General features: G+C 42.2%; 1 protein-coding gene across 3 annotated transcripts; it reads right to left on the bottom strand.

The window, feature by feature from the left end:
- Nucleotides 1-963: 963 nt before the first annotated feature.
- Nucleotides 964-24,946, bottom strand: LOC133474252 (alpha-protein kinase 3-like). Of its 3 annotated transcripts, none has more exons than XM_061765743.1 (14): nt 24,663-24,836; nt 24,363-24,509; nt 20,102-20,223; nt 19,275-19,392; nt 18,262-19,138; nt 11,560-14,041; nt 7,516-7,663; nt 7,311-7,438; nt 7,192-7,227; nt 6,844-7,118; nt 6,678-6,766; nt 4,067-4,284; nt 3,135-3,183; nt 964-2,984 (listed from the first exon to the last, which is right to left on the bottom strand). In XM_061765743.1, exons 1-14 carry the CDS (start codon nt 24,743-24,745, stop codon nt 2,687-2,689), a joined length of 5,070 nt encoding a protein of 1,689 aa, XP_061621727.1. In that variant the 5' UTR covers nt 24,746-24,836; the 3' UTR covers nt 964-2,686. The 3 variants fall into 3 exon arrangements, with proteins under 3 accessions (XP_061621727.1, XP_061621728.1, XP_061621729.1); XM_061765744.1 differs by having other exon boundaries at nt 24,363-24,564; nt 24,663-24,741; XM_061765745.1 differs by lacking the exons at nt 964-2,984; nt 3,135-3,183; nt 6,678-6,766 and having other exon boundaries at nt 4,086-4,284; nt 24,663-24,946.
- Nucleotides 24,947-26,084: the final 1,138 nt, after the last annotated feature.

The raw sequence follows: 26,084 nt of genomic DNA, 5'->3' as shown, positions 1-26,084 counted from the left end.
TGTCTCTATCGCTAACTTGAGCTAATGATGTAGTGAGGCATAATTACAGTCATGAAAACACTTCTAGGTCATAAGGAATTAAATGAAAAGCAATAATCAAAAAGGAGAACAATTCCTTGTGTTTACTGTACTGCGTTTGGCTTTCACACTGCCTCATGATACGTTGTTTGTCGCCACGCAGCAACGAATACGTCAGAACCATTGTAAACTGAGGATCCCCTGTAACATGTAATTTTTTGGTAATTGTGTCTTCATATAAAGATTACATATCCAAAAAGTCCCTATCGTGGGCTTTCATATTAGGTGTGACTTGCTGTGGTTTATTAAAAATATCTTTTGGACCTTGTTTACCAGTCAGGTTACCTTCCCTTGGCTTTTAAAACTGATTGAATTTTAAATTTTAATCTGTGTTGCACTTTGGTCAGCATCTGTAGGTTTTACTTATAATTATACATACAGTACATCTAACATGATTATTGGTGACAATTTCAAGCAAACAAACAAACATGTTTTTGGTAAATATTATGGAAACATCTGGAAAGCACTCACTCAGAATTTATAAATGATCTATGATTGTGTTACAAATTAATGTAAAAAATTATAGCAGCATCTAAATATATTAGAATATTGTGGAAAACAATTGTAAATAGTATAATGTCAATAATATTGTAGTTTATTGAGATGCGCCTGTATATAAAGTATAGAATTGTAATATTATTACCACCCCCCCCAAAAAAAGCAAAAAAAAAAAACAACTCCCATCTGCAGTTGGGTGAATACGCCAAGCCATGCGGAACTACAATGTGTGTAAAAGTAAAACTTGTAAAAAGTTGGGCAAGTGGTTTATGAGAACTTTAGGACTGGAGGAGTCATTTTTCGCTGATATTTTCAGAAGATGATAATGAATGAATCCAAAATATGCTCATTTGTTTACATAAAATACATGACACTCCCTCTCAAAACCACTCTTTATACATGCAGCTTTATTTTATTTTACTACCAGTCACATTTAGCATGATGTGGTTATAATATAAAATATGTATGTGTCACTGTACATCTGTGTCATGTGACCACGTTTACATGTCCGCTTGGTTTGCTTCTTGCGGTTCAAAAGTTCACTTTATGCTAATGATGCAAAACATGTTCAACATTTATGATTTTTTTTTTTTTTAATCCAAAGCGAATATACCAACAGACTTCTACTTTAACGGACCTGGAACTCAAAATGCCCCTTTGTAACGGACAAAGTCTGTTCGTTCCAGAATTGACCACTTTTGTTCACTGGCACAATCGACAGGCAGAAACTAATACCTTACCTGTATTTCTGGGTTGAGACGCTTTTGTTACAAATATGAAGACTAGATACACGGCCAGGCTAACCGACATTCCTACGTGGGGGCCATGTAGGCAGGGGTGACGTTTCCATCAAAGGCAACCCATGGACATTAGCTTAGCGTCGCCGTAGGCATGCAGCTCAAAAGGGACATGTCGTATCTATTTATTCATATCTATGGCTCTTGTTGACTTGGGCGCTCATCGTGTACACGTCTCTCGAACATGCTGATTTTGGTACATTATACAGTTGCTTTTTGTCAAGCCCTTCTTTATTCCATTAAGTCGTAACAGGGCTGCGAAAAGGAAGCGTGCTAACCTCATGAAAGCGACCCTTGACTCGCTACCACGACAACTTTCTCCCATCAGCACACCATTATCACCCCTCCCAAGCACCAGTATTTGGATTAACCTTACTTACTTTTCACAGCAATGATTAAAAGTCAGTTTAGATAATCTTCAAAACTTTTTAAACATTTTCAAGCTTTTTTTAAAAATATTTATTTACAATAATTTTTTACTCTACTGGGTGTTTTTAGGCCACAAAAAAAGTAGAAAACAATAATTTTGTACGGTACTGGGTGTTCTTCGGCCACGAAAAAAAGTGCTTCAAAATAACCGATAAACATCTTTAACAGATGACCCTTAGCGCCGATTAGTCCATTAAATCGAGGTTCCACTGTACAAGCCATTTTACTCTGTGGTTCTCACGTGGAATGCAACGATACTATTACTACTACTAGCGCTACTACTTCTACTATTACTACTTGTAGTAATTATTCTTTGTAATTTCCAGCAGTCCGGAGTCCCTGCGTCACACTGCTGGCTCTAGTAGGTCAGTCGATACTACGTTATGTTTGAGCCTTCTGGTTAGGGTAAAAACTCTCACACTCTATAATAGGTTGGCAATTTAATGTCATGTGTGGGTCTGTCACGTTAAAATAAAAACATATATATTTACCTACAGTATGTACCCCGATTAAGCCGACGGGACACCTGTACATAAAGGAAGTGAAAATATGGGCTTCTTCTGGGAGGACTTTCTACAAGATGTTTAAAATGTCTGGGCTAGTTTATTACAAAGGTGCTGGATGGGCTTGAGGTCAGGTTCTCCCACATTAAACTCATCCAACCTTGCTTTATCCACTGCAGACAGAAAAGGGCCGTGCAAAAAGTTGGAATCATGTCTTGGTAAGATGAAGATTCATGTTGGATAAAAGGGTCTAGTAAGTTGATTAACGAATTTAAATAGGTATAATCCCTTAATATAGTGGACATGTGCAATGAAAAATGAAGGCTTAAATCTACATAAAGACAAGGAATGGTTACTGGTAAACTCATGATCTGTAATGCCTCACAATGAGACTTCAACAGCGTCCTTCAGGTTCTTTGTGGCATCTTGCTCAGCCTTCCTGGGCACCCGGGGGCTGTTTGCTGCTCTCCTGCTAGTCTGCGGGCTGCAGGATCCAGGAGCCTGACTCTTGCGCTGCAGTAATGGGCTCCTGGAGCCTTTTGTCTTGGCCGGCGCGGTTAAAGAGTCTAAAAGCTTGAGCGACCTCAGGCCCAGCAGACCGCAGAAGTAGTTACACTGGTGCTGTGAGACAAAACCCTCCAACACTTCAGGCTTGCCTTCCATTTGGAGACCTTGATGTCTGCAGTAACAACAACAAAATATTCTGATGAGTCTAAAAGATACATTAGCATTATTATTTTACAGTATCATTATGACCTTAGTGAGGAAAAGCGGTACAGAAAATGGATGGATTTACTGATACAACACAATACCATAATAATATACTAACCCAGTAGATTTGACTGTAATTCCAATGTTGGTGATCTTTGTATCAACACCTGGAAAAAAAACAACAGCAGCACAATGTAGTTTTGTTATTTTCCACAATGTATTCAAATGTGACAGGCTTTATGTGGTAGTCTAGATATCAGTACAACCTATTGTGCAAAACAATATTCAAAATCAAATGAAAGTGATGATCAAAGATGTTTAATGTACACTTTTATCTGGTGCTGTGGCAATAGTTTATATATTACTGTAATAAAACTGGGAATCTCAAAGAAATTTGTCTTTTGAGTTGATTTCTTGTAAGAAATTACATAGAGAAGATGCACATCCGACTAACACAGTAGCTAACAGTACTGATTGATTGTACTAAAGATTGATCCTCCTTGTGATCATAACATTTTCTGTATTTGCTTAAAGTTACTTGGAACAGAACGTACAAGAATAACCTTGGCTAAGGAGCCACATGCTGCTTCACCAAGTATAAAGACAGACATTATCATCTGATCAAATGTAGCAGCCTGTTTAGATATTTCAATTGCAGGTGGTAATGATAACGCACTTGTTTTGCGGTGTGAAATCCATTTATCTAAGAGCTGATAGAAGCAGTCTGGATGAGGACAGTCAATTTGGAAGCTGATTGGATGGCGATAATTCACACAGCTCGCTTTTTGGTGCTCAATCTTCTTTTATTAACTGCAGTTGACTTCTATATCAACCTCATCGAGGAGTAAGGATGTACAGTATGGACATTTCTTACGTCACAATTTTTTCTCTTTGCCGGCATTGGTAGAAGAGGTGTTTTTTGGACACTATCTACAGTATTTCTGACTTCAGAACTGGATTCTTATAGGTGGAATTCTGGAATTGTTTAACTGTTAGGTTTTAATGTACCTAGGTATAGCTGTATTTGTGGAGTAAAAAGTCCCCATTTACCTTCAAGCCGAGTGATGAGCAGATTTCCGTGGGTCCATTGAAAGATCCAGTGCTGGAGTGCGCAACACTTGAGCTCCATCTCAGAGGCCATTCTCATCTCGATCCTCCCCATATGGTCAATCACTACATATTTCTGATAGACTCCTACCAGGTCAGCCTCCACCGTGGCATAGGGGATGGTGTTTGCTGGCCGGTACATCAAGTAGATTGGGATGACCCTGATTTGTTAAAGATCAGCGTTAAGAGAATGACACCCCAAACCAAAAATAATGAGTTAAGACAAATAGAGTTTACACCAAGTAGAGTGGTTCAGTTCTGGTCGGTATGGAATACATTTATCGATGTTTCTATTGTCGAAGGTGTAGAAATAAAGTGGTACTGTCCCCCTTTGTTGAGGTAACAAACACAGTGGTATAGTACAAGTGTAAGGTGGCGCTTAATACACTGTTGTGCAATGATCACAGTAGTTGACATAGAACGTTACAATAGAATGTGGGAAAGAGTGGAATCCATCCCATCCATCTTCTTCGGCTAATCCGGGGTCGGGTCGCGGGGCCAGCAGCATAAGGAGGGAAGCCCAGACCTCACTCTCCCAGACCAATTTGTCCAGCTATTTCGGGAGGATCACAAGGCGATCCTCGGCCCACTGGGAGACATAGTCTCTCTAGCGTGTCCCGAGTCTTCCCCGGGCCCTCCTCCCGGTGAGACGTGCCCAGAACACCTCACCAGGGAGGCATCCAGGAGGCACCCTAAACAGACGCCCGAGCCACCTCATCTGGCTCCTCTCGGTGCAGAGGAGAAGCAGCTCTACTCTGAGCCCCTTCTGAATGAAAAAAGCTTCTCTTCCTATCTCTAAGGGAGAGCCCAGACACACTGCGGTGGGCACCCATTTCGGCAGCTTGTATTCACGATTTTGTTCTTTCGGTCAAGACCCACAGCTTGTGATCATAGGTGAGGGTAGGAAAGTAGATCCACCGGTAAATCCCAGGACTGGTGTCACAAAGGATATACAGGTTTTTCCAACCCAAACTAAAGGTTACATTTTTCCCCTTCAATGTGGGCCAGACGATTAACTGCAATGTCTATGAACAGATCCTGTGGCTTTTGCTTTGTACAGTGTGCAATTAGAGGCAAGAGTTGTGGCAGGACAATGCGTGGCTGCTTCACCATGACAACATGCCTGTATAAGCCCATAATGTAATAATGGCTGATACAGTAATAACAGCCCATAACTTGATAAAAGTCCTGAACCTATAAAGTAATAACTTTTGTCCAATAACATAATACAGCGCCTGGTCACAATGGGCCTTATTCACTAATAAATTGTTTTGCACAAGTTGAGCACAAACGCAAAATCACCGTCAGATTCATGACACCTGCGTACTGGCCAATTTTCTTTGCAATCTGTATAAAAATATATAAAGGAATGAATATAGCCCAGCAATGAGGCATTTGTAGTTGATAAAATTCATGAAATTAGTGTTGGAAGTGTCAGAAAAATAGGTGAGACATGCCGATCACAAGCAACCATGGCAGTGGCGATGTGTGTGTGAATCGATCAATTAACATCACATTTGCAAATACAGAATCACAAAAATATATATAAATCAGATTATCATAGAAATTAGAAGGAATATTGAAGCCTTGGAAAAATTAGGAAATGTGAGCGGTCCGATCGCTTTTCCTGATCGTTGAATGACAACGTTGTACTACACGCAGACAGCTGCAGCAGGAAACACACACATACAGTACATGCACATCCTGTTAAAGCACTTGAACGGAACGAGCATAAAAGTGTTGACAAGTGACCTTTTCATTGCTATTTAGGATCATCAACTTATTAGCAAATTCTTGGTTTCAGTTAGTATCATGGAAGTTATTTTTATTGTCTAAAATATGTGTTTGACGTTTTCTCGAAAGCTGATCCTGCATTACTTGTGATGTACAAATCTGTGCGTACGCACAATTAGTGAATAAGGCCCAATGTCCTGAGTATTGGACAATTCATGGGCAATACGAACATTGCTGTGCTGGAGCAACCTCTCAATTCACACCACATGACCTAGCCCCGTGTGATTTTCTTTTTCCTCTTTCCAAAGTTCAACAGGGACATCGAGGGGACGCGTTTTGAAGATGTAGACCAAATCAAGAAGGCCGTGATGACGGACCTGCAGAGGGTCCTGCAATAATTCTTGCAGGAGTGCATGAAGGCGGGGCAGGGAAGGCTGGGAAAATGCGTTAGACTCCAGGAGGATTACTTCGGAGGGGAAGTCTTACACAGTAATTTGTAGTTTGGATTTGAAATATATGTTTTGTGACACCAGTCCAGGAACTTCTCTGATACACCTGGTAGAACAATTTACGCTCACATTGACAACTATAGATAATTTAGTTTTAGTTTAGTTTAATTAACCTTAAATGCATGTTTTTGGGAATGTGGTAGGACCAGAGTACCTTGGGAAGACTCAAGCAGGCACTGGGAGAACATGCAAATGCCACACAGGAAAGCCTGAGCTGAAATTTGGACCGAGGATGTCTCAACTGTGAGGCACTTCTTGTCGAGACCGTGCCACGACTTAAGCACTTGTGGAGACTCCATGGTCAAACTCACTCGAGAGGAGGCCCAAAGTTCTCGATAATTCTCGTCTCCGCAGAGAAGATTTTGCAGTATGCACGAGCCAGATTCTGAGTCTTACAGTTCTGTATGCAGAACAATAAAAATATCCAGTTAGGATTACTTACGACACCAAACTTTTCATTAAGGAATTGAGCCATACCTCCTTGACAAAGTCCAAATTCCTGTCCGTGAGGCAATGTTCCTCCTTGCCGCCATAAGCGATGTGGCGTTGTGCTTTGATGATACACGTGTGACCAGACTCAAACACAGGCTCCAGGCCGTAGATGACTTTAGCCCTCCAGACTTTGTGGGCACAGCCTTCGCTGATACAGGATTTGTGCACCATTACACGACCAAACAATTTGTTGCCCCAGACGCCGCTGTCAGCCACGCCCTTGCTGAACATCAGGGGCGCCATTTCTATCTCTTCTCCAGCTTGATGACAGGACAAAACAGTTGGAAAAGCATTCAACTTCTGGCTATATTACATGTTAACATTACACCTTACCACCATGGTCCTCACGGAGCGAAATCCCTGATAAAACTGCAAAACATTGGTAGAAAAAACACAATTGCTTCAGCTAAATAGGTTCTAATAAAATATTGACGTGCCAAGTGAGTACATACTGTCTGGACCAAGCAGAAAGTCAGTGGAGTCGCTCCCATAGTCATTTGTGATAGTGCATTTGTAAACACCAGAGTCTTTGCTTGATGCTTGAATCACGGCCAGATTGACCTGGCTTTCATCTGCCGCACTGAGAGACAAATGGGAAAGCTTTAAGAGACAGAATCGGCATTTATTTATAAAAATGTATCCATGCTAGGAATTTACCTTCTCTTAATCTGGGCGATCTCCAGTTGATTTCTGAACCAAGCAATGGTCGAGTCGGTGAGAATATTGAAAAACTGGCACCATAATTTTAGGTGTCCTGAGGCATCCGGAAAGCTTTCACTGCGGATCTTACGGATAACTTGAGGAGCTAAAAGTGGAGAGACGATATAATGAGAATCGTGTTACCACAAGGGTGGTAATCACAGAGTAATTAATGACACAACCCTACTATCACAATATTTTGCCAATATTTGTGCAATAACATAACAATGTACAGTGCAATAATACATTTTCTTTAAAAAACACCTACAAAATTACAGTACCAATTTAATTTAAGAGGGAACAAGTTTTTTTAAAATTGAAACTAGAACATTAAACAATAATTAAACAATTACACGTCCATATTTGAAGTACCTTTCTTTCTGAAAAAGATGTGCTTTTCAAAAAGCATGGCACAATAAAAACTTTTTTCTGGACCATTTTTCATCTGTAATGGCTATAAGCAGATGGCTTGGGGACCCAAAGGTGGTGGCTGAACCATTCAGATGGGACTGGTTTAGGTGTATGATGCGAAAATCAAGTTTCACTAAGAAGTAAAGCTCAGTTTTGCTCGTCACGGTACGGTTCTGAACAGTAAACCTTGATTTGACTTGAATTTCTACCACACCGTGTGGGATGATGCGACATAAATATGTAACAGTTTAGCAGCAGGACAGTATGTAACTTGCCTATGAGTTGAGTGACGATATTGAGTCGTTTGAAATTATTTTAATTGTACAATGGTTGTTCTCTTAACATAGAAGATACAATATGAATCTATCTCTGTGTTTTAAAAAATATATTTTTAATATAAAATATTCTATTCTTATGGAATGGACAATTTGCCCAATCAAGAGACTTAACAAAAAAAGTAGGGGCAGGATATTTTGAGACCTTCATAAATGCTTTGGAAATGTTCCCTCGCTTTATGGCGGTTCACCTATTGCGGATTCAGTACATTGTGGATTTTTCTAGCTTCCTAGCCTAAAAGATTAAAACTGTTAAACAAAAAAGAAATAAATAAATAATTTATTAAAGGCGGCACGGTGGACGACTGGTTAGAGCGTCAGCCTCACAGTTCTGAGGACCCGGGTTCAATCCCCGGCCCCGGCTGTGTGGAGTTTGCATGTTCTCCCCGTGCCTGCGTGGGGTTTCTCCGGGCACTCCGGTTTCCTCCCACATCCCAAAAAAAAACATGCATTAATTGGAGACTCTAAATTGCCCGTAGGCATAACTGTGAGCACGAATGGTTGTTTGTTTCTATGTGCCCTGCGATTGGCTGGCAACCAGTTCAGGGTGTACCCCGCCTCCTGCCCGATGACAGCTGGGATAGGCTCCAGCACGCCCGCGACCCTAGTGAGGAGAAGCGGCTCAGAAAATGGATGGATGGATGGATAATTTATTAAAGCACATTCCGTAATTTCTAGTGCATGTGCATTTTCCCCCAAATTAATCAAACGTCCTTGCAGGCCCATGTTGATATTCAGGACAGTAAGATCCAAAATATTGGGGATTTCATTCTAATATTTTCTGATGGGGAAGGTAAGGATAATAAGAGATGTCCACATACATTTTGGTGATGAGTGGTTGAGTTTTGTGATATTAAGCGACGTTAAGCTTTTTCTGTTTTGTTAGTGGCGTATGGAGAGGAAAACACTTAGCGTCCATAACATAAAAAATATAAGGGATTTCGTTCTGATATCCCCTCCTGGAAGCCATCACCTTATCGTGGTGGAGGGGTTTGTGTGTCCCAATGATCCTAGCAGCTAAGTTGTCTGGGGCTTCACACCCCTGGTAGGGTCACCCATGGCAAACAGGTCCTAGGTGAGGGACCAGACAAAGCACGGCTAACAGACCCCTATGATGAAAACTATTAATGGATCTAGGTTTCACTTGCCCGGATGCAGGTCACCGGGGCCCCCCTCTGGAGCCAGGCCTGGAGGTGGGGCTCGAAGGCGAGCGCCTGGTGGCCGGGCCGGGGGTGGATGAGATTCACCCAGAGTTCCTAAATGCTGTGGATGTTGTGGGGCTGTCCTGGTTGACACGCCTCTGCAACATCGCGTGGAAATCGGGGACAGTGCCTCTGGATTGGCAGACTGGGGTGGTGGTCCCCCCTTTTAAGAAGGGGGACCGGAGGGTGTGTTCCAACTACAGGGGGATCACACTCCTCAGCCTCCCTGGTAAGGTCTATTCAGGGGTACTGGAGAGGAGGGTCTGTCGGGAAGTCGAATCTCAGATTCAGGAGGAGCTGTGTGGTTTTCATCCTGGCCGTGGAACTGTGGACCAGCTCTAGAGCCTCGGCAGGGTCCTTGAGAGTGCATGGGAGTTCGCCCAACGAGTCTACATGTGTTTTTTGGACTTGGAGAAGGCGTTCGACCGTGTCCCTCAGGGGGGGTTGTGTGGGGGGTGCTTTGGGAGTATGGGGTACAGAACTCCCTGATACGGGCTGTTCGGTCCCTGTCCGACCAGAGTCAGAGTTTGGGCCGCATATCCGGCAGTAAGTCAGAATCGTTTCCGGTGAGGGTTGGACTCCGCCAAGGCTCCCCTTTGTCACCGATTCTGTTGATAACTTTTATGGACAGAATTTCAAGGCGCAGGGGGTCCGATTTGGTGGCCTCAGAATTGCATCTCTGCTTTTTGCTGTTGATATGGTTCTGTTGGCTTCATCAAGCCGTGATCTCCAACTCTCACTGGTGCAGTTCGCAGCTGAGTGTGAAGCGGCTGGGATGAGAATCAGCACCTCCAAATCTGAGAACCTGGTCCTCAGTCGGAAAAGGTTGGCATGCCCTTGCCAGGCCGGGGATGAGATCCTGCCCCAAGTGGAGGAGTTCAAGTATCGTGGGGTCTTGTTCACGAGTGAGGGAAGAATGGAACGGAAGATCAACAGGCGATCGGTGCAGGGTCTGCAGTGATGCGGACTTTGAATCAATCCATTGTGGTAAAGAAGAAGCTAAGCCGAAAGGCGAAGCTGTCGATTTACCGGTCGATCTACGTTCCTACCCTCACCTATGGTCACAAGCTGTGGGTCGTGACCGAAAGAACAAGATCAAGACACAAGCACCCGAAATGAATTTTCTCCGCAGGATGTCCGGGCTCTCCCTTACAGAAGCTCGGTCATCCGGGAGGATCTCAGAGCAGAGCCGCTGCTCCTCCACATCAAGAGGAGCAAGATGAGGTGGCTGGGGCATCTGATTCGGATGCCTCCCGATGCCACCGGGAGGAGACCCTGGGGACGACCCATGACATGCTGGAGAGACTACGTCCTTCGGCTGGCCTGGGAACGCCTCGGGATCCCCCCGGAAGATCTGGATGAAGTGGCTGGGGAGAGCGAAGTCTGGGCGTCCCTGCTAAAACTACTACCCCCGCAACCCGACCTCGGATAAGCAGAAGAAAATGGATGGATGGATTGTTCTGATATTTTCAGATGTTGAAGTGGGTATACGTAGAGATGTCCACATAAATTCTGGTGACGATTGATCGCAATTTTGTGACATTAAGCAACATTAATATTTTTTACATTATGTGTGGACTGTCCCGACACAGGGATAAAATAAAACAGAATTATGTTAGATATTGCGGGGTTTGTCCGGAACATAACCCCCGTAATAAAGGAGGGATTATTTCATAAAGAACTGAACCAAAATGTAGGACACTGGCCTGTAGAAGTTGTTTTCAAGCAATCACTCAACAAGTTTGATATTGGATTTCATTTCTGTGGGCTGGTAGTGGGCAGATCATCTGTCTCACATTCTAGAGGTTGTTTACTTCGGGTACTCAGGCTTCCTCGTATATTCAAAAAAAAACTATGTTTAGGTTCATTGAAGACTCTAAATTCTCCATAGGTGTGAATGGTTGTTTGTCTTCACTGTATTGACTGGCGGCCAGTCCAGGGTGTACCCCGCCTTTCGCCCCAAGCCAGCTGCAGCTTACCCGCAACCTTAATGAGGGTAAGAGCTATAGAAAATAGATGGAGGGGAAATAGTTTGGATGTAAAAAGCATTTTACCTTTGCATGGGTCCCATCTGTCCTTCTCACTTTTCTCACTTTGGATGTTCTCATCTGGCGGTTGGCTTGATGCCTTTGTCACAGCGGTTATCTTTTTTCTTCCCACAATTGACGATCGCTTCTCTACATGAGAATTTCTTTCGTCATTGGGCTGAAGAAGAGGAGGTGACCGTCGTGAACACTTTGGAGATGATAAGATTGACAGAGGACTGGTGGAAAGTGTGCTGTCTGGTGGAGAAACCTCTTGCTTCTCAGGATGGGGATAAGGTGGTGATTTGGTCTCCTCAGGTTTGTCCTTGGAAGAAAGGATCTTAGGACGGGCCCCTGAGGCCAATTCTCGAGGAGTTGCAGAAGAAAGAGGAGAATCACTATCTCTTTTCTGCATTAATGGAGTTGCTTCGGGACTTGAATTTGGTAATAGAGTTGCTTCGGGACTTGAATTTGGTAATATATTATTCCCTTGAATGTCTTCAACCATTGACTGCCCTTGGAAACAAAGGGTGCTTTCTTGTGTATCTGCACGAAGGACACTGGGCAATCTCAGCACCTCCAGTGAAGAACTGGTTAGATTGTGTTCAACTATTAGTGTTTGAGAAGTGTTTCCAGTAGTTCCCTGTTGCGTTTCAGTGTTTAATTTAATATCTGGTAAGAACTTTTCCACTTCTCCCAAGTCTTTACCTTGGGTCCAAACAGTTTTGGTTCTTGATGTATGTCTTTGAATTACTTCCTCCTTAGGAATAACGGGAACAGAAGGGTAGTTATTTTGAGAACCTGCAAGGGGAATGGCCTTTAGATCTCGATTGCATTCTAAGCTAAGGGAAACAACAACAGATGAAGGACAGGGTCGAGTATCTTCTTGAAAAGTCTGACTTTGCTTTATAAGCTGTTCCTTTGGAGAGGTTCGATGAACACAATTCTTAGGCATGCTATCAGGGACTGACTTCCTGCCTTGAGTTGCTTTCTCTTCAGGATGCATGGGACCAGAAGTATAGTTATTTAAATAACCTGGATGGGGAATCTCTGTTACGTCTCCATGGCATTCTATGCTAAAGGGATCGATGACAGCTGAAGGACAAGGTCTAGGATTTTCTTGAAAAGTCTTATTCTTTCCCAGATGACTTTGGTTTACAAGAGTTTCGTTGAGAGAGATTTGATCAATGTGACTCTTAGGTATGCCAACAGGTACAGACTTCCTCCCTGGAGGTGCCTCCTCCTTAGTATTCACGGCAACAGAAGGGTACTTATTTGAAGATCCAGCATGGGGAATGTCTGTGACATCTTGACTGCATTGTGTGCCAAGAGGATCAATGACACAGGAAGGACAAGGACTAGGATTTTCTTGAAAATTCCTTTTCTTTCTGAGATGACTTTGCTTTTTAAGACATTCCTTTGGAGAAGTTTGGTCAACATGATTCTTAGCTATGCTATCAGGTGCTGACTTCCTCCCTTGAGTTGCCTCCTCCTTAGGATTCACCGGAACAAAAGTATAGTTATTTGAAGAACCTGCATTGGGAAAGGCTGTGACATCTCGATTGCATTCTATGCTGAGGGGATCAATGACAGATGAAAGACAGGGACTAAGATTCTTTTCAGAAGTCTTATTCTTTCCCAAATGGTTTTGCTGTACAAGGTGTTCCTTTGGAGAGGATCTACCAACACTATTCTTTGGTATGTCATCAGGTGCTGACTTCCCTCCTTGAGCCGTAGATTTACCTTCATCATTTCTAAGGTTTTGAGATTTGTCTGCAGCAGCAGGACATGCTGCCAAGTCTATAGGGATGTCTTTAGTGGGACTTGTTTCCGCGGAGTCAAGAGCCATTATTTGGGCTCTCATAAGTTCTGCAACAGATATAACCCTGGATACAGGTTTAGAGGTTTCTTGGATGTTTCTGAACTGCTGCTCATTTAAGCTGAGAGTTTTTTGGGAATGTGGGCAAGCGGTTTCAACTTTAGTCTGTTTATTAGTCTGGAACTGCAAGTTGGCCTTTAAACTAAACTCTTTCTTGTCATTATTAGACACAACAATGGGATTAGTGACAGTAGGTACTTTATCGCTTGTGTGCTCTGGTTGTTGAACCTTTGGTGTAACAGGGGTTACAGTCAGCCTTTTAACAATCTTTTCATTTGGTACTACTGGCTTCCTAACCTCACTGTCATCTACCTTTTTATTAGCTTGTACTTCTTGCCCTCCAACAGACTTTACCACTAAACCGGCTTGGCTTTGCTTGTCTGCAGATGAAACGAGTTCCGACTTTTGCGGGGCCATGTGGTTTTGCCTTGATCCCTTGGAATGATGCTGTCTGTATAGCGACGATTCATGTGGTGTGACAAAAAAGGGTTGGGCATCTTCTCTTGTAGCCGCTTGTTTCAGTGGAGCTTTCCGCTGTGGTTGTGCGATCGCCACCGCCAAACGCTGGTCAGGTGGAGGTTCTGGGTTGACAGGTGCATTATTCCCACTCATCCACGTTGGGGCTTGTGTCACCTTGGGAGACAATACAGGCAAATGTTTCCAGGCTGTAAAAACTAATGATACTTTATCCCTAGCTGTACAGGACATGGGTAAACGTATAATTCCAACAACAGCAACAGTGTAACCAGCAAAAAATAGACTTGGAAATACCTACAGATGCCCATGTACATTCTCAATAGTGTTAGTGGGGCTGTTTGTTTACTCAACTGCAAACCACCAAACATTTATTTCCAGGAGGCTTCTAATTGAGAACAGACATTTATTAGTACAAATTCTATGATAGTAAGATGAGGCAAAATGAAGCTTTCCAAAGTAGTGACCAAACCGAGAGGTGTCGTTGAATCACTTTTACTAACATTGATTAAGATGTGAGGTGTTCAGATTTACACTTGTTGCACGGCTGTAATACACCATCCTAATGTGTATTTTTTTTCTTGTTTGTTTTATACATTTTGTAATTTTTTCATTTTTTAACACAATTGTTGTGTTTTGTCTGTTTACTCGGCTGCAGACAGTATCAGGCGTTTGTTTGAGGGAGGTGTCTATTTGAGAGGAGGCTACCAGAGTAAGATGAGAAGATTCAGCTTTCCAAAGTAGTAAAAACCCAAGAGGTATGTTTGAGGTACATTTACAGGGTTACGTATTACACTGATTAAAATGTTAAGGGTTAGGTATTACAGTGATCAAGATGTGAGGTTTTCTGTGATGTCTTTTCAAATTTGCACTAGCTGCACATCTGTAAGGCCATGTTGATGTGTATTTTTGTCTGCTGTTTGGCATTATGTAATTATATTGATTAATACTAGAGGTTAGGTTCGATTATAAAAATTCTGGTTAATTAAGGGATTTGTAATTCACTAATCTTGATTAATCACATTTTAATTGTATAATCATATTTGCCCTAAAAAGCAACATGGTTTAAAGACCCCCAAAACAGAGAAGAAATATGTCTTATAAATTTGACACATTATAGAAGAGATTCTTGTCAACAAGCTGGACAATGAATGATAGGATAAAAAAAAAGATAAATTATATGAAATCAGGCTTCAAAATGGTCAAGAATTGAGACATTCTTTAAGCTTCCAGACACTGTGGGCGTGTCGCTGAGAGCTCTGAAAATCCCGCCTTTCAGCTGTAAAGGAAATACACAGAGGCTACTTCATTCGCTCATGGCTCGTAAACACATTTTTCAGTGACGGAGATAGCACATGTTTTCAAGGGCTGCAGAGAAGCAGCCTCTGAGCCGGCCGGTATAATGACCATAAGCCGCGCCGCCAGGACAATGTTCCCTCCAATGAAATTCAGCGAGACAATGCGTGACGGCCGTAACGCTGGCTTCTCTAACCGCATTCGGACTGGCAATGGGCCGTGGGGTGATGGATCTCATACGGTTCGGATCTCGTCCGGCCACTGCCTCGCAACCCAACTCGTGGTGGCAGATGGCAAGACAGATAGCCCAAATGACACAAAACACATTACACTTCAGGAAAGATCTATTTTTTTTCGAGTTGTGGGCATAGTTTCATGGCCAATTGCACGCTATACTGGGAGAACTGCCTCAAGTTATTTATGATCAAGGAAGAGCAATTCTGATGAATGGCCACTGCATGGAATTATGGAGCTTTGTGTTTAGATAGTGGGGGAGAAGCATTCTCGTGACCTCACGAGCATACTTTTTAGCCACACTCACAAAATCAGGAAAATTCAGAAGCTGAAAAAGAGTTTTAAACCATATCTCAACAAATCAGTACAATATTGTTCTCAGTCTTTGCACATGTTTTCAGCAAAACAGGAAAAACATTAATAGAAAATATCCCTGGCCAAACTTAAACTGACCCAAAGGGTGTACCTGAACCTCTTGCCCAGAGTAACCTGGAATAGGCTCCAGCTCGCCCGTGACCCTAGTGAGGATAAGCGGTACGGAAAATGGATGGATAGAAGTTCAAATGCCATTTTAGGACGTTTTTTTTTAGAACAGTATTGCCTTTAAATGGGTTCTGCGTGGCAGTCGAAAGTTGGCTCACGTGTCGGAGAGTTGAAGCGCTTCTGTGGTACGAAAACTCATTTTTATACAATTTGCAAAAAAACCCACATTTATCAAGGCTTCCACCGGTTAGTTTTTAAAAATGAAATTTGGCTCCCATCAGTCCTAGCAATGCTGTTTCGTCCAATTCCTCTATTTTGGTAGCTGAGCTCTGACCCAGTATAATCGGTGAACCAGGATATTGTGCACTGACAAAGATTATGCGTTGTTTGGTACAAAAAAGTGATTAAAATTCATTTATTGAACTGATTCATTTGTTTGTCATTTATTAATCACACAACTAATGGGTTAGAGTCCCACCCCTAATTAATACATATTTATAAAAAGTACAATTTCTTTTTAAACACTGTTCTCAAGGTTTGTAATTATTATACTAAGACTGTCATTCTGCTCTTAATCCTTTACACCCCCTGATGGGCACTCGTGTACCCCCACCCTCTTTCCAGAGGCCACATATGAACTAGTGACAGAATCCACTCATGTAAACACTGTAATGGAAACATAGTCTCATTTAGAATAGGCCGAACAGTTGGGTTCTATTGCTGTCAAAGTAAGAGGAGAAAGTGAAGACGGTCCACAAATGTAACTTGTGTATTTAATAGCTTAGCATTGTTATCAATGGTAAAAGATCATAGGTTTTATATTATAGTATTGACCAAGGAAATAGATAAAACACTCCTCTTCTGACCCATTATCACCAAACATATTGCTTGTGCAACATTTAAAACACATTCCTGTTACGTTACAACAGGGTGGGGAGTTCAGTGTATCACCTCACTGATTTGTGGTGCAGACAGTGTCAAATCCACTTCACGTCTGAGCATGAGCTGTACCCACTTTTATAATTAGCAAGAGATGTTCCCTAAATCACATGACATTCCATAATCGATGAGATAAACTGGGCTAAATATGTTCTCTTTGCCCATTTTGTGCTGCAAAAGCTGACCTCAAAAGCCTTTAAAAACATTCATTTTGTATGTTCAATTTTATTTTGAAAGAAGTATTTGTTTTAAAGATGACTAAAATGAGCATGTTTGACTTCCTTCAACTCTAATCTGGACAGGCTAAGGTCTGCTCACAAGCTATGTGGCTATTTTGCATTGACGTGTTGTCACAAAGGAATGTCAATTTTGAGAGGCACTTCAGTCGAGTTGGGTCTTGTCACTGTGATGCCAGTAGCCTTGCACATTGTTGCCTAAGCCCTTGTCTCTAATGAGCATCCATCATCCCACACAAATAAAAACATTTGACTGATAACATAACATGTTTTTTTATAGCATCCATTGTATTTATATTTATGCTTTCAGTGGGGACTTAAGTGACCTAATCCGCTTCTTAATACCACCACTATCAAGTCGCAGTTTACAAAATAATATTTTTTTAAATGCAATAAGCGCAGCATTAAGGTATTTTGCATATTTGGGATGAATACCATTATTACTAAAGCAAGACACATAGTTAATCCATAATCTTCCTCCAAAAAAAAAAAAAAAAAAACCCCTACACCAGCATTCCCCAACCTTTTTTGCACCACATATGTGTTTAATGTGAAGTCACATTTTGACAGACCAGCACGGAAACAAATCAAAACAAATGATTAAATGTCTAACTCACCATGACACTGAATATAGTTGTTAGAATTAGTCAAAACCCTGCATTTGTTTCTCTTCAATACGTCTTATCTTGTGTTCCATAGCACAGTGCATTGTAAGATGTCACATTGTAGCCTAGCTCTAAAAAATGAAGCCTTTCACTGTTTCACTGTTGTTCTTCTACTTGTGCTGTGTTACCGGTTTCCTTTTTTGGTCAAATACAGTATTTCCACACGCTTGTAGCATCGTGCGTACTGGAACAGTATCAAAATATGCTCAGTTTTGACTGATGCTGTCATACCCAAATAAGCTATGCAATGTAACGGTTCTCAGAATGATGCAATACACTGTACAATTTATGGTCCCCGAGTTCCTATTTTTACAGAAGCCCTGAGTCTCATTCATTAAAGAGGGTCTCATAAAACTATAATGAGCTTTTTAAATTCATTGCCAGCCTGCTGCATGTGTAAACACGAGTGGCTCATGCAGCTCCAGTGGCACTGCAGTCCGCTGACATTGTTAATAATAGCAGGTTGCTTGTGTTGCCTGGCACGATGCCCCCCATGAGCTCATGGGAGAAGAAAACAAAAGCTCACCTCACTATGAACGGACGGGTTCCTTTGCCTCACTTTCGTTTCTTGTTGCGGTGACTGATCTGAGGTCTGCTCAGGTAACGCAGCCCTGCTCTGGAGGATCCCATCCACTGCTCCAGAGTCAGCCATGTGCTGCATCACTCGGCTTGAGGGCCTTTGAGTTTCTGGGGCACTCGGAAGTCTGGTGGACATGCGAGGATTCTTCTCAAACACTTTCTCATCACGTTTGCGGTTACTTTCCTTGTCTTTCCTCACTCCCTCTGGAGAACGAAGCGCCTCTGAACTTTTTTTCCTTGACAATTTTCCAAAAGGTGCTCGGTTTTGACGTTCTGCCATCTTTCTGCAACGTTCCACTTCCATGAGCACCTCCGAGCTGGCCTGTCTCATCTCCTCAGGCGTCCTTTCACCTCTGGGGCAAATCTTGATCTTTTTCTTGACAAAGGGAGTCTTGGCAATGCCACCTCCAACTCCGCTTTCATTATTTGTTTTTGCAGAAGTCTTAGTCAAGGGTGTCGGCCTCTCCTCAACCAGTTCCTCTGCAGGTTCCTCCAACCTCACCTTTGAATCCTCACCAACAGATGGAATTAACTCCTCAGTGACCTTGTTCTCCGTGGAGCTGGGCGCACGCAGGAAGGCCTCCATGGTGGAGCGCCGCTTCCTCTGCGAGCGTTCCGGGCTGATGGTACGAAACGGCACCTGGTTCTCCTTGCCGTCAGCCTCTTTGCCTCGGCCCTCCGCTTTCTGCTTGAGCTTGGCAAAGTAGCGCTGGTGGATCTTGTACTCGTTCATTCCGCCCACCTCCAGAACCCCCGAGCACGACACGATACCTTTGCTGTTACTGGCCGATGCCTGGTAGATGGCTGCGTCCTCCAGAGTACAACTGCAAGGAGAAGACCATTAAACATTTTGACAAGATTGAAATTGGGAAATGGGGCCCGATTCAGATAAACTAAACAGATGGCATATCGATGTTGTTAATATCTTATTTAATACGTCAATACATACAGTATACATACTCGTAAATATGCAGGGAATGGTTTTGCCCATTGCGAAATATTTCATATTTAGGAAGGCCGCAGAATCTGTCCAACTGTTTATCATCCTTATACCAAGTAAGTTGAGGGATAGGATAACCTGAAAGACACAAAAGAATATTTAAAAAGTTAGTAAAATGTAAGGTATTTTACCTTATATTCTGAAAATAATTTGGAAAATCTAGAAACAGAATACTACAACAAGAAGTCACTAAAATAGTAGCGATTAAATTCAATTAACTTTCATTTTATTTTATTCATTTTAATTATTCAAAAATACATTTTCTGCATTTTATTTTTGCTATTTTCTGTTTCTTTATTCATTGTACGAGTTTCCTTGTAAAAATGAATTGCATTTACTTGTTGTATGTATATTTTGCAGTATATTTAGAACAATTGCCAGTAGATGTAGCCTCAGTTGAGCGCAACTTTACAGGCATTACAAAATGTGTGCATTTTTTTCTGTGTAATATTTAATTTTCTGTGTAATATTTAATTACATTAAATATATAACAAATATTAACTAATTAATAATGTATATTAAAATCAGTAGGCCTACAGAAAATGGTTGGATGGATCATTTTAATATACAGTCAATATTCATCGAAAAATGTATGTACAGCTCCAAATAGCACATAAATAGTGTTGATAGTAAAATATCAAATAGTCTAGTCTAAAGTAAAACAGTAAGGTCCTTGAAAACAGTACAGAGAAAGGTTTTCACATGTGAATAATGTTAAAATCTGACATATTGGAAGTGTGTTTTTGTCCCAAGATGTCACACTTGACAAATCGATGGAGACGCTCACCAGTCACCACACAGAAGAACTTGACGTTGCAGTTCTCTGACACAGCTCTGGACTTAAGAGTGGTCATGAAGGTGGGCTGTGTTTCCTGTGTCAGTTGAGCTATCACGCTGCACAGTGTGCTCCTGCACAGAGAGATGTATTGTAAAGTTTTAAATACATTCACTACTGTAGAATGGCACTTAGAAGAGCTCAGACGTCCACCAAGGCGGAGCAATCCTCAACATATCCATCTGACATGTATGATGAGAATATATGATGAGAACACACCTGCTAATACTTTCCACTCCATTCTGTGGGTGACAGTATTGCACAGTACAAATTTACACAATGGCATTTTTTTCACTGCAGTATTATCTACTCGATCTGGTGGGTCACAGTCCCACGTGGCCCCAACGCAAGTGGACCAGGCAAGGACCATAACATTGAAATTGTTAAAATAAATTCCTCATTCTGTATATTTATGCTTGCCGATTGGAGTGAAACGATATCCAACAATGTGTAGATGGAAGCAAGTTTTTATCTCTGCTGCATAATTTGATGGACCTACTCTATTTTTTTAGGTTCTCATCCAAAACACAACAAAAGGGAAAACAAAATGTCTTTGTTTCAAATAATAATAAAAAATAAATTTAAAAAACTTTTCATTGAACAAAAATGATATGATCACATGCCAAACCTCTCCATATATCCATCCATCTTCAACACTGCTTATCCTGGTTAGGGTCACGGGGCGCTGGAGCCTATCACAGCTGACTTCGGGCAAAAGGCGGACTACACCCTGAACTGGTCACCAGTCAGTCACAGGGCACATATAGACACGGACAACCAGTCACACTCACATTTACACCGTCACCAAACGGAAACAAACAACCCACGTTGTCCGCACCAAAGTTAGGCAAGTGTACCACTACACCATCAGAGACCCTCTCCATAGAGTTTTGTAGAATTACTTTATGGTGATAAAAAACTAATAAAAATCGGCAGACCCTAACCCTTACAAAGGCTAAGGTAATAAAAAAAAAAAAAAAAAAAAAAAGCACAATGGCTTCAATGCAGGTCATAACGGTTATGCACACACGCGCACGCACAGACATACACACACCCTCATAAATGCACACATATACAGTATATATTGTCCACATGTGATGCTGCTGATCTATGTCTGGTGTTGCCTTCCTCTTCAGTGTTGGGGTCAGTGCACACTTTCACACCCTGCGAACTTCTCCAGTGAGAGTTGGAGATCACGGCTTGATGAAGTCAACAGAACCACATCATCTGCAAAAAGCAGAGATGCAATACTGAGGCCCCCAAACCGGACCCCCTCTACCCCTCGGCTGCGTCTTGAAATTCTGTCCATAAAAGTTATGAACAGAATCGGTGACAGGGCAGTTTTGGCGGAGTCCAACCCTCACCGGGAACGAGTCTGACTTACTGCCGGATATGCGGACCAAACTCTGACTGTAACTGTAACTCTGACAGCCCATATCAGGGGGTTCGGTACCCCATTCTCCCGAAGCACCCCCTACAGTACTCCCAGAGGGACACGGTCGAACGCCTTCTCCAAGTCCACAAAACACATGTAGACTGGTTGGGCGAACTCCCATGCACCCTCCGGTCCCCTTTCTTAAAAAGAGGGACCACCACCCCAGCCTGCCAATCCATATGCACTGTCCCCGATGTCCACGTGATGTTGCAGAGGCGTGTCAACCAGGACAGCCCCACAACATCCAGAGCCTTTAGGAACTCCGAGCGAATCTCATCCACCCCCAGGGCCTTGCGAGGAGGAGGTTTATAACCACCTCGGTGACCTCAACCCCAGAGATAGGAGAGCCTGCCTCAGAGAACCCAGGCTTTGCTGTCAACTGATCACCACCAGGTGGTGATCAGTTGACAGCTCCGCCCCTCTCTTCACCCGAGTTTCCAAGACATGCGGCCGCAAGTCCGATGACACAACCACAAAGTCAATCATCAAACTGCGACCTAGGGTGTCATGGTGCCAAGTGCACGTGTGGACACCCTTATGCTTGAACATGGTGTTTGTTATGGGCAATCCATGATGAGCACAGAAGTACAATAACAGAACACCGCTCTGGTTCTGATCGGGGGGTCTCGCTGTCATTGCCCACGTGAGCATTGAAGTCCCCCAGCAGAACGATGGAGTCCCCAGCGGGAGCGCTCTCCAGCACCCCTTCCAAGGACTCCAAAAAGGGTGGGTACCCTGAACTGCTGTTTGGTGCGTAGGCACAAACAACAGTCAGGACCCATCCCCCCACCCGAAGGCGGAGGGAGGCTACCCTCTCGTCCACCGGGGTGAACCCCAACATACAGGCGCCGAGCCGGGGGTGAATAAGTATACCCACACCTGCTCGGCGCCTCTCACCGTTTCAACTCCAGAGTGGAAGAGAGTACAACCCCTCTCAAGAGAACTGGTACCAGAGCCCAAGCTGTGTGTGGAGGCGAGTCCAACTATATCTAGTCGGAACTTCTCGGCCTCACACACCAGCTCCTTCCCTGCCAGAGAGGTGACATTCCACGTCCCTAGAGCCAGCTTCTGTAGCCGAGGATCGGATCGCCAAGGCCACCGCCCAGCTCGCACTGCACCCAACCCTTATGGCCCCTCCCACAGGCGGTGAGCCCATGGGAAGGGGGACCCACGTTACTCTTTTGGGCTGTGCCCGGCCCCATGGGTGCAGGCCCGGCCACCAGGCGCTCGCCTTCGAGCCCCACCTCCAGTAATACATCCATCCATCCATTTTCCGAACCGCTTATCCTCACAAGGGTCACGGGAGTGCTGAAGCCTATCCCAGCTATCAACGGGCAGGAGGCGGGGTACACCCTGAACTGGTTGCCAGCCAATCGCAGGGCACATATAAACAAACAACCATTTATACTCACATTCACACCTATTTGCAATTTAGAGTCTTCAATTAACCTACCATGCATGTTTTTGGGATGTGGGAGGAAACCGGAGTGCCCGGAGAAAACCCACGCAGGCACGGGGAGAACATGCAAAGTCCACACAGGCGGGGCCGGGGATGGAACCCTGGTCCTCAGAACTGTGAGGCAGATGCTCTAACCAGTCGTGCACCGTGCCACTTCCAGTAATACATTAAACATGAATTCAAGTTTTAAAAAGCCCCGTCCATTTTCTGCTTTCTTATTCAAAAACAAAGCCTAATAAAAAACATGTATATTCAAATGTATTCTGATTTCATAAAAAAAGAAGTCAAATAAAACCTTATCTCAAAATGTCTTATTAATCAACAAAGTCCAGTGAAAACCACATATATCCAAATACTTTTCCTTTTTTAATAAAAAGAAGCCTGATGAAAACCACCTTTCTCAATGTATTTCTTATTAATCAACAATCCAATGAAAACTATGTATCTTATTTTTTTCCCTATTTAATCAAAAATAAAAACTATGTATCTCCATTTATTTCTTATTTATCAACCAAGTCTAATGAAAACCACTCATGTCCATTGTTTCTATTTTCTGTACTGCTTGTCCTCACTCGGGTCGCGGGAGCTGAAGCTTATCCCAGCTGACTTTGGACAAGAGACAGGGCACACAACCTGAACTATGGCCTGCCAATTACAGGGCACCAATGAACATTACTGTCCAAACATTTGTTTCCATTTTTAATCAAAACAAAGTCCAATGAAAAACAAGCATCTCCTAATATTTTTCCTTTTTTTAATAAAACACAAAGTCCACTGAAAACCACTTTTCTCCATATACATCAAATTACAAGGTCAAATATAAATTCTGTGCTGTATCTCCATATTTTTTTCTATTAGGTTTCATTAGATGTGCATGTTTGCCTAATGTTGTCTACCGTGAGTTTATATGATGTAAAATATGCTAGGTGAAAGGTCAACTGTGTGATAATATATGATATAAAATGCACATATATGTTAAACCTTTGAAAAGATACTGTCAAGGATGTCAGTTTTTTTTTTCTTCTAATTTTTTTATTTTACATATTTATTTTTGTAGTCGTTATTTTGCTTAATTTCTTTAATGTATATTTTCCAAATTATATCTTCAATTTGCTATTTTACCTGTAATCACTTGAGTACTGCATCTGGTTCCTATTACGTCAAAATGTGGTGTTGCAATGATAAGTAGTTTTCTGAACCTGAATTTGCTCTTTCAGGACATAACACTGGTGTTTGTGGGGACTAATGTGCAAGACAAATAAGTGGCCCATGTCTCCCTGAACTGATGTAAAGTGCACAATGTCACCATCATACTGTACCTGTTCTCTGGCCTGACGTTGGAAATGTAGCTGCAGCCTCCAGGCCGGCTATTGCCAACAATTCCGTTCCCTTGGCCGACTCTTCCATTGGCCGATTGGGAGCGTGACGTTGTCCGCCGTGAACCCATTTGAAAGTATGCAAAAGTTCTCAAAGAAAAAAAAAAATCGTATTTAAATTCCTTCAAGCTACTGTAGATGGCGACTGCAAGGGAATAACACACATGCTAACTGAGGCCATCATCATATTATATAACGTAAACTCAGTAATATGTGCAAATATCCTTAATGCAGTGCACTCACCGTGGATGAGGTGATGTTCCTCTTTGACAGATGCCCCACAGCTCTGACTTGAGGCGCTGTGATTTCCAATCAAACAAGAGCATGCGTGGCTGCTACTGTACTATTTTTAGTGGGGTCCTCAAATAGGCACAAGAGTGCATCACACTCCCCCCTCCCCCAACCTGTCTGCACACTGATTGTGTACAATAGGATGCACTAGGCGGCCAAACAGCACGTCAACACTGAAGTAAGATACACTGATCTGAAGAGGAAAGAATGATTTAAGCGTGGAAGTCAAGTAAAGGTCATCGCATATTTGGTGGCTCCCAAAATAGAACAATAGCATTTGTAAGCATTCTATGTTTATTGTATGTCTTTAGAAGCCATGGAACCATATTTGGTTGCTTAAAATGGATGCTACATATCTCACTATAAGGAAATAATTTCTCTAAAACAATGAGCAAATATTATGCTGATGTGCCCGCAACCTGAAGGATAAGTAGGTACAGAGAACGGATGGATAGTTTTCATGCAACATGTATATTGAGAAGTTTTTTGTAGATACCAGGTTTCTATTCAATATATATATATATATATATATATATATATATATTTATTTTTTTTCCTGATTAAAAAGGAAAAAAAATGTTTTCAATGGAAAGCGACACAACAATTTTTAAACAGAGAATTCAATAAAGTACAGAGTGGATGAAATTACTTTAAAAGAAAAGGATTTTGTGAAAGAAATTAAGATGATTTAAAAAAAAAAAGAAGATTAACAATGCAGTAACAACAGGCTTTAACCATTATGATCAGTAATTAATCAAAAAAAACATCTGCTCTTTTTTAAAAATGTAAATCTAAGATTTATTTGAGTCTGGGATCGATTAGCTTACCTGGATCGATAGATTTTAGACAATATGAGCTGAACTTTCTCTTAGTTGTTGGTTTACACGTGTGGAAGTTCAGCACAGTATTGTATACAGTAGAACACAAGTGCGTAATCATCATCATGGGCAAGGCCACTGCGAAGGTTTCATTGTCCACCGACAATCATTTTGTATCCCAAAGGAAAAAAAAGTGGAAATAGAACAGCCCTACATGGGCACAACTCACTAATGACTGCATGCTTCTCATCTTGACACACACACTCTTTTTGGACATGCACACCACTACATGATGAATCAAAGTCTCCCTCTCTCCCTTGGCCATGTGTGTGTGTGTGTGTGTGTGTGTGTTCTAAATGAAGTTGTGCGATATCCTGGTAAACTTACCATTGTCACATGACACATGCCAGCATAAACTCTGCTCAGTCATTTTCATTTCTTTTGAGCCAACAATCCAAGTCAGTGGACAGAAGCTCAAAATTTGACATGCATATGAATGTGACTATTTTAAAATAATAAGTACAATAATACACTTTATGGCCAAGCTCACAAGAAG

This window comes from Phyllopteryx taeniolatus, chromosome 2 (genome assembly GCF_024500385.1).
Source record: "Phyllopteryx taeniolatus isolate TA_2022b chromosome 2, UOR_Ptae_1.2, whole genome shotgun sequence".
NCBI classification, from domain to species: Eukaryota; Metazoa; Chordata; class Actinopteri; order Syngnathiformes; family Syngnathidae; genus Phyllopteryx; species Phyllopteryx taeniolatus.
The sequence above is the reverse complement of the archived record's forward strand: the minus strand, read 5'-3'. Positions and strand labels throughout refer to the sequence as shown.

Bases quoted from the DNA above. Each gene is read 5' to 3' on its own strand.
- LOC133474252 (XM_061765743.1), bottom strand. From the start codon at position 24,745: ATGCTCTTGTTTGATTGGAAATCACAGCGCCTCAAGTCAGAGCTGTGG. The intron at 4,285-6,677 runs GTGAGTTTGACC...TTAACAAATCAG, and splicing joins AACTTTGGGCCTCCTCTCGA to GGTCATCCCAATCTACTTGA. The intron at 3,184-4,066 runs GTAAATGGGGAC...TTTTTTTTCCAG, and splicing joins GCTCATCACTCGGCTTGAAG to GTGTTGATACAAAGATCACC.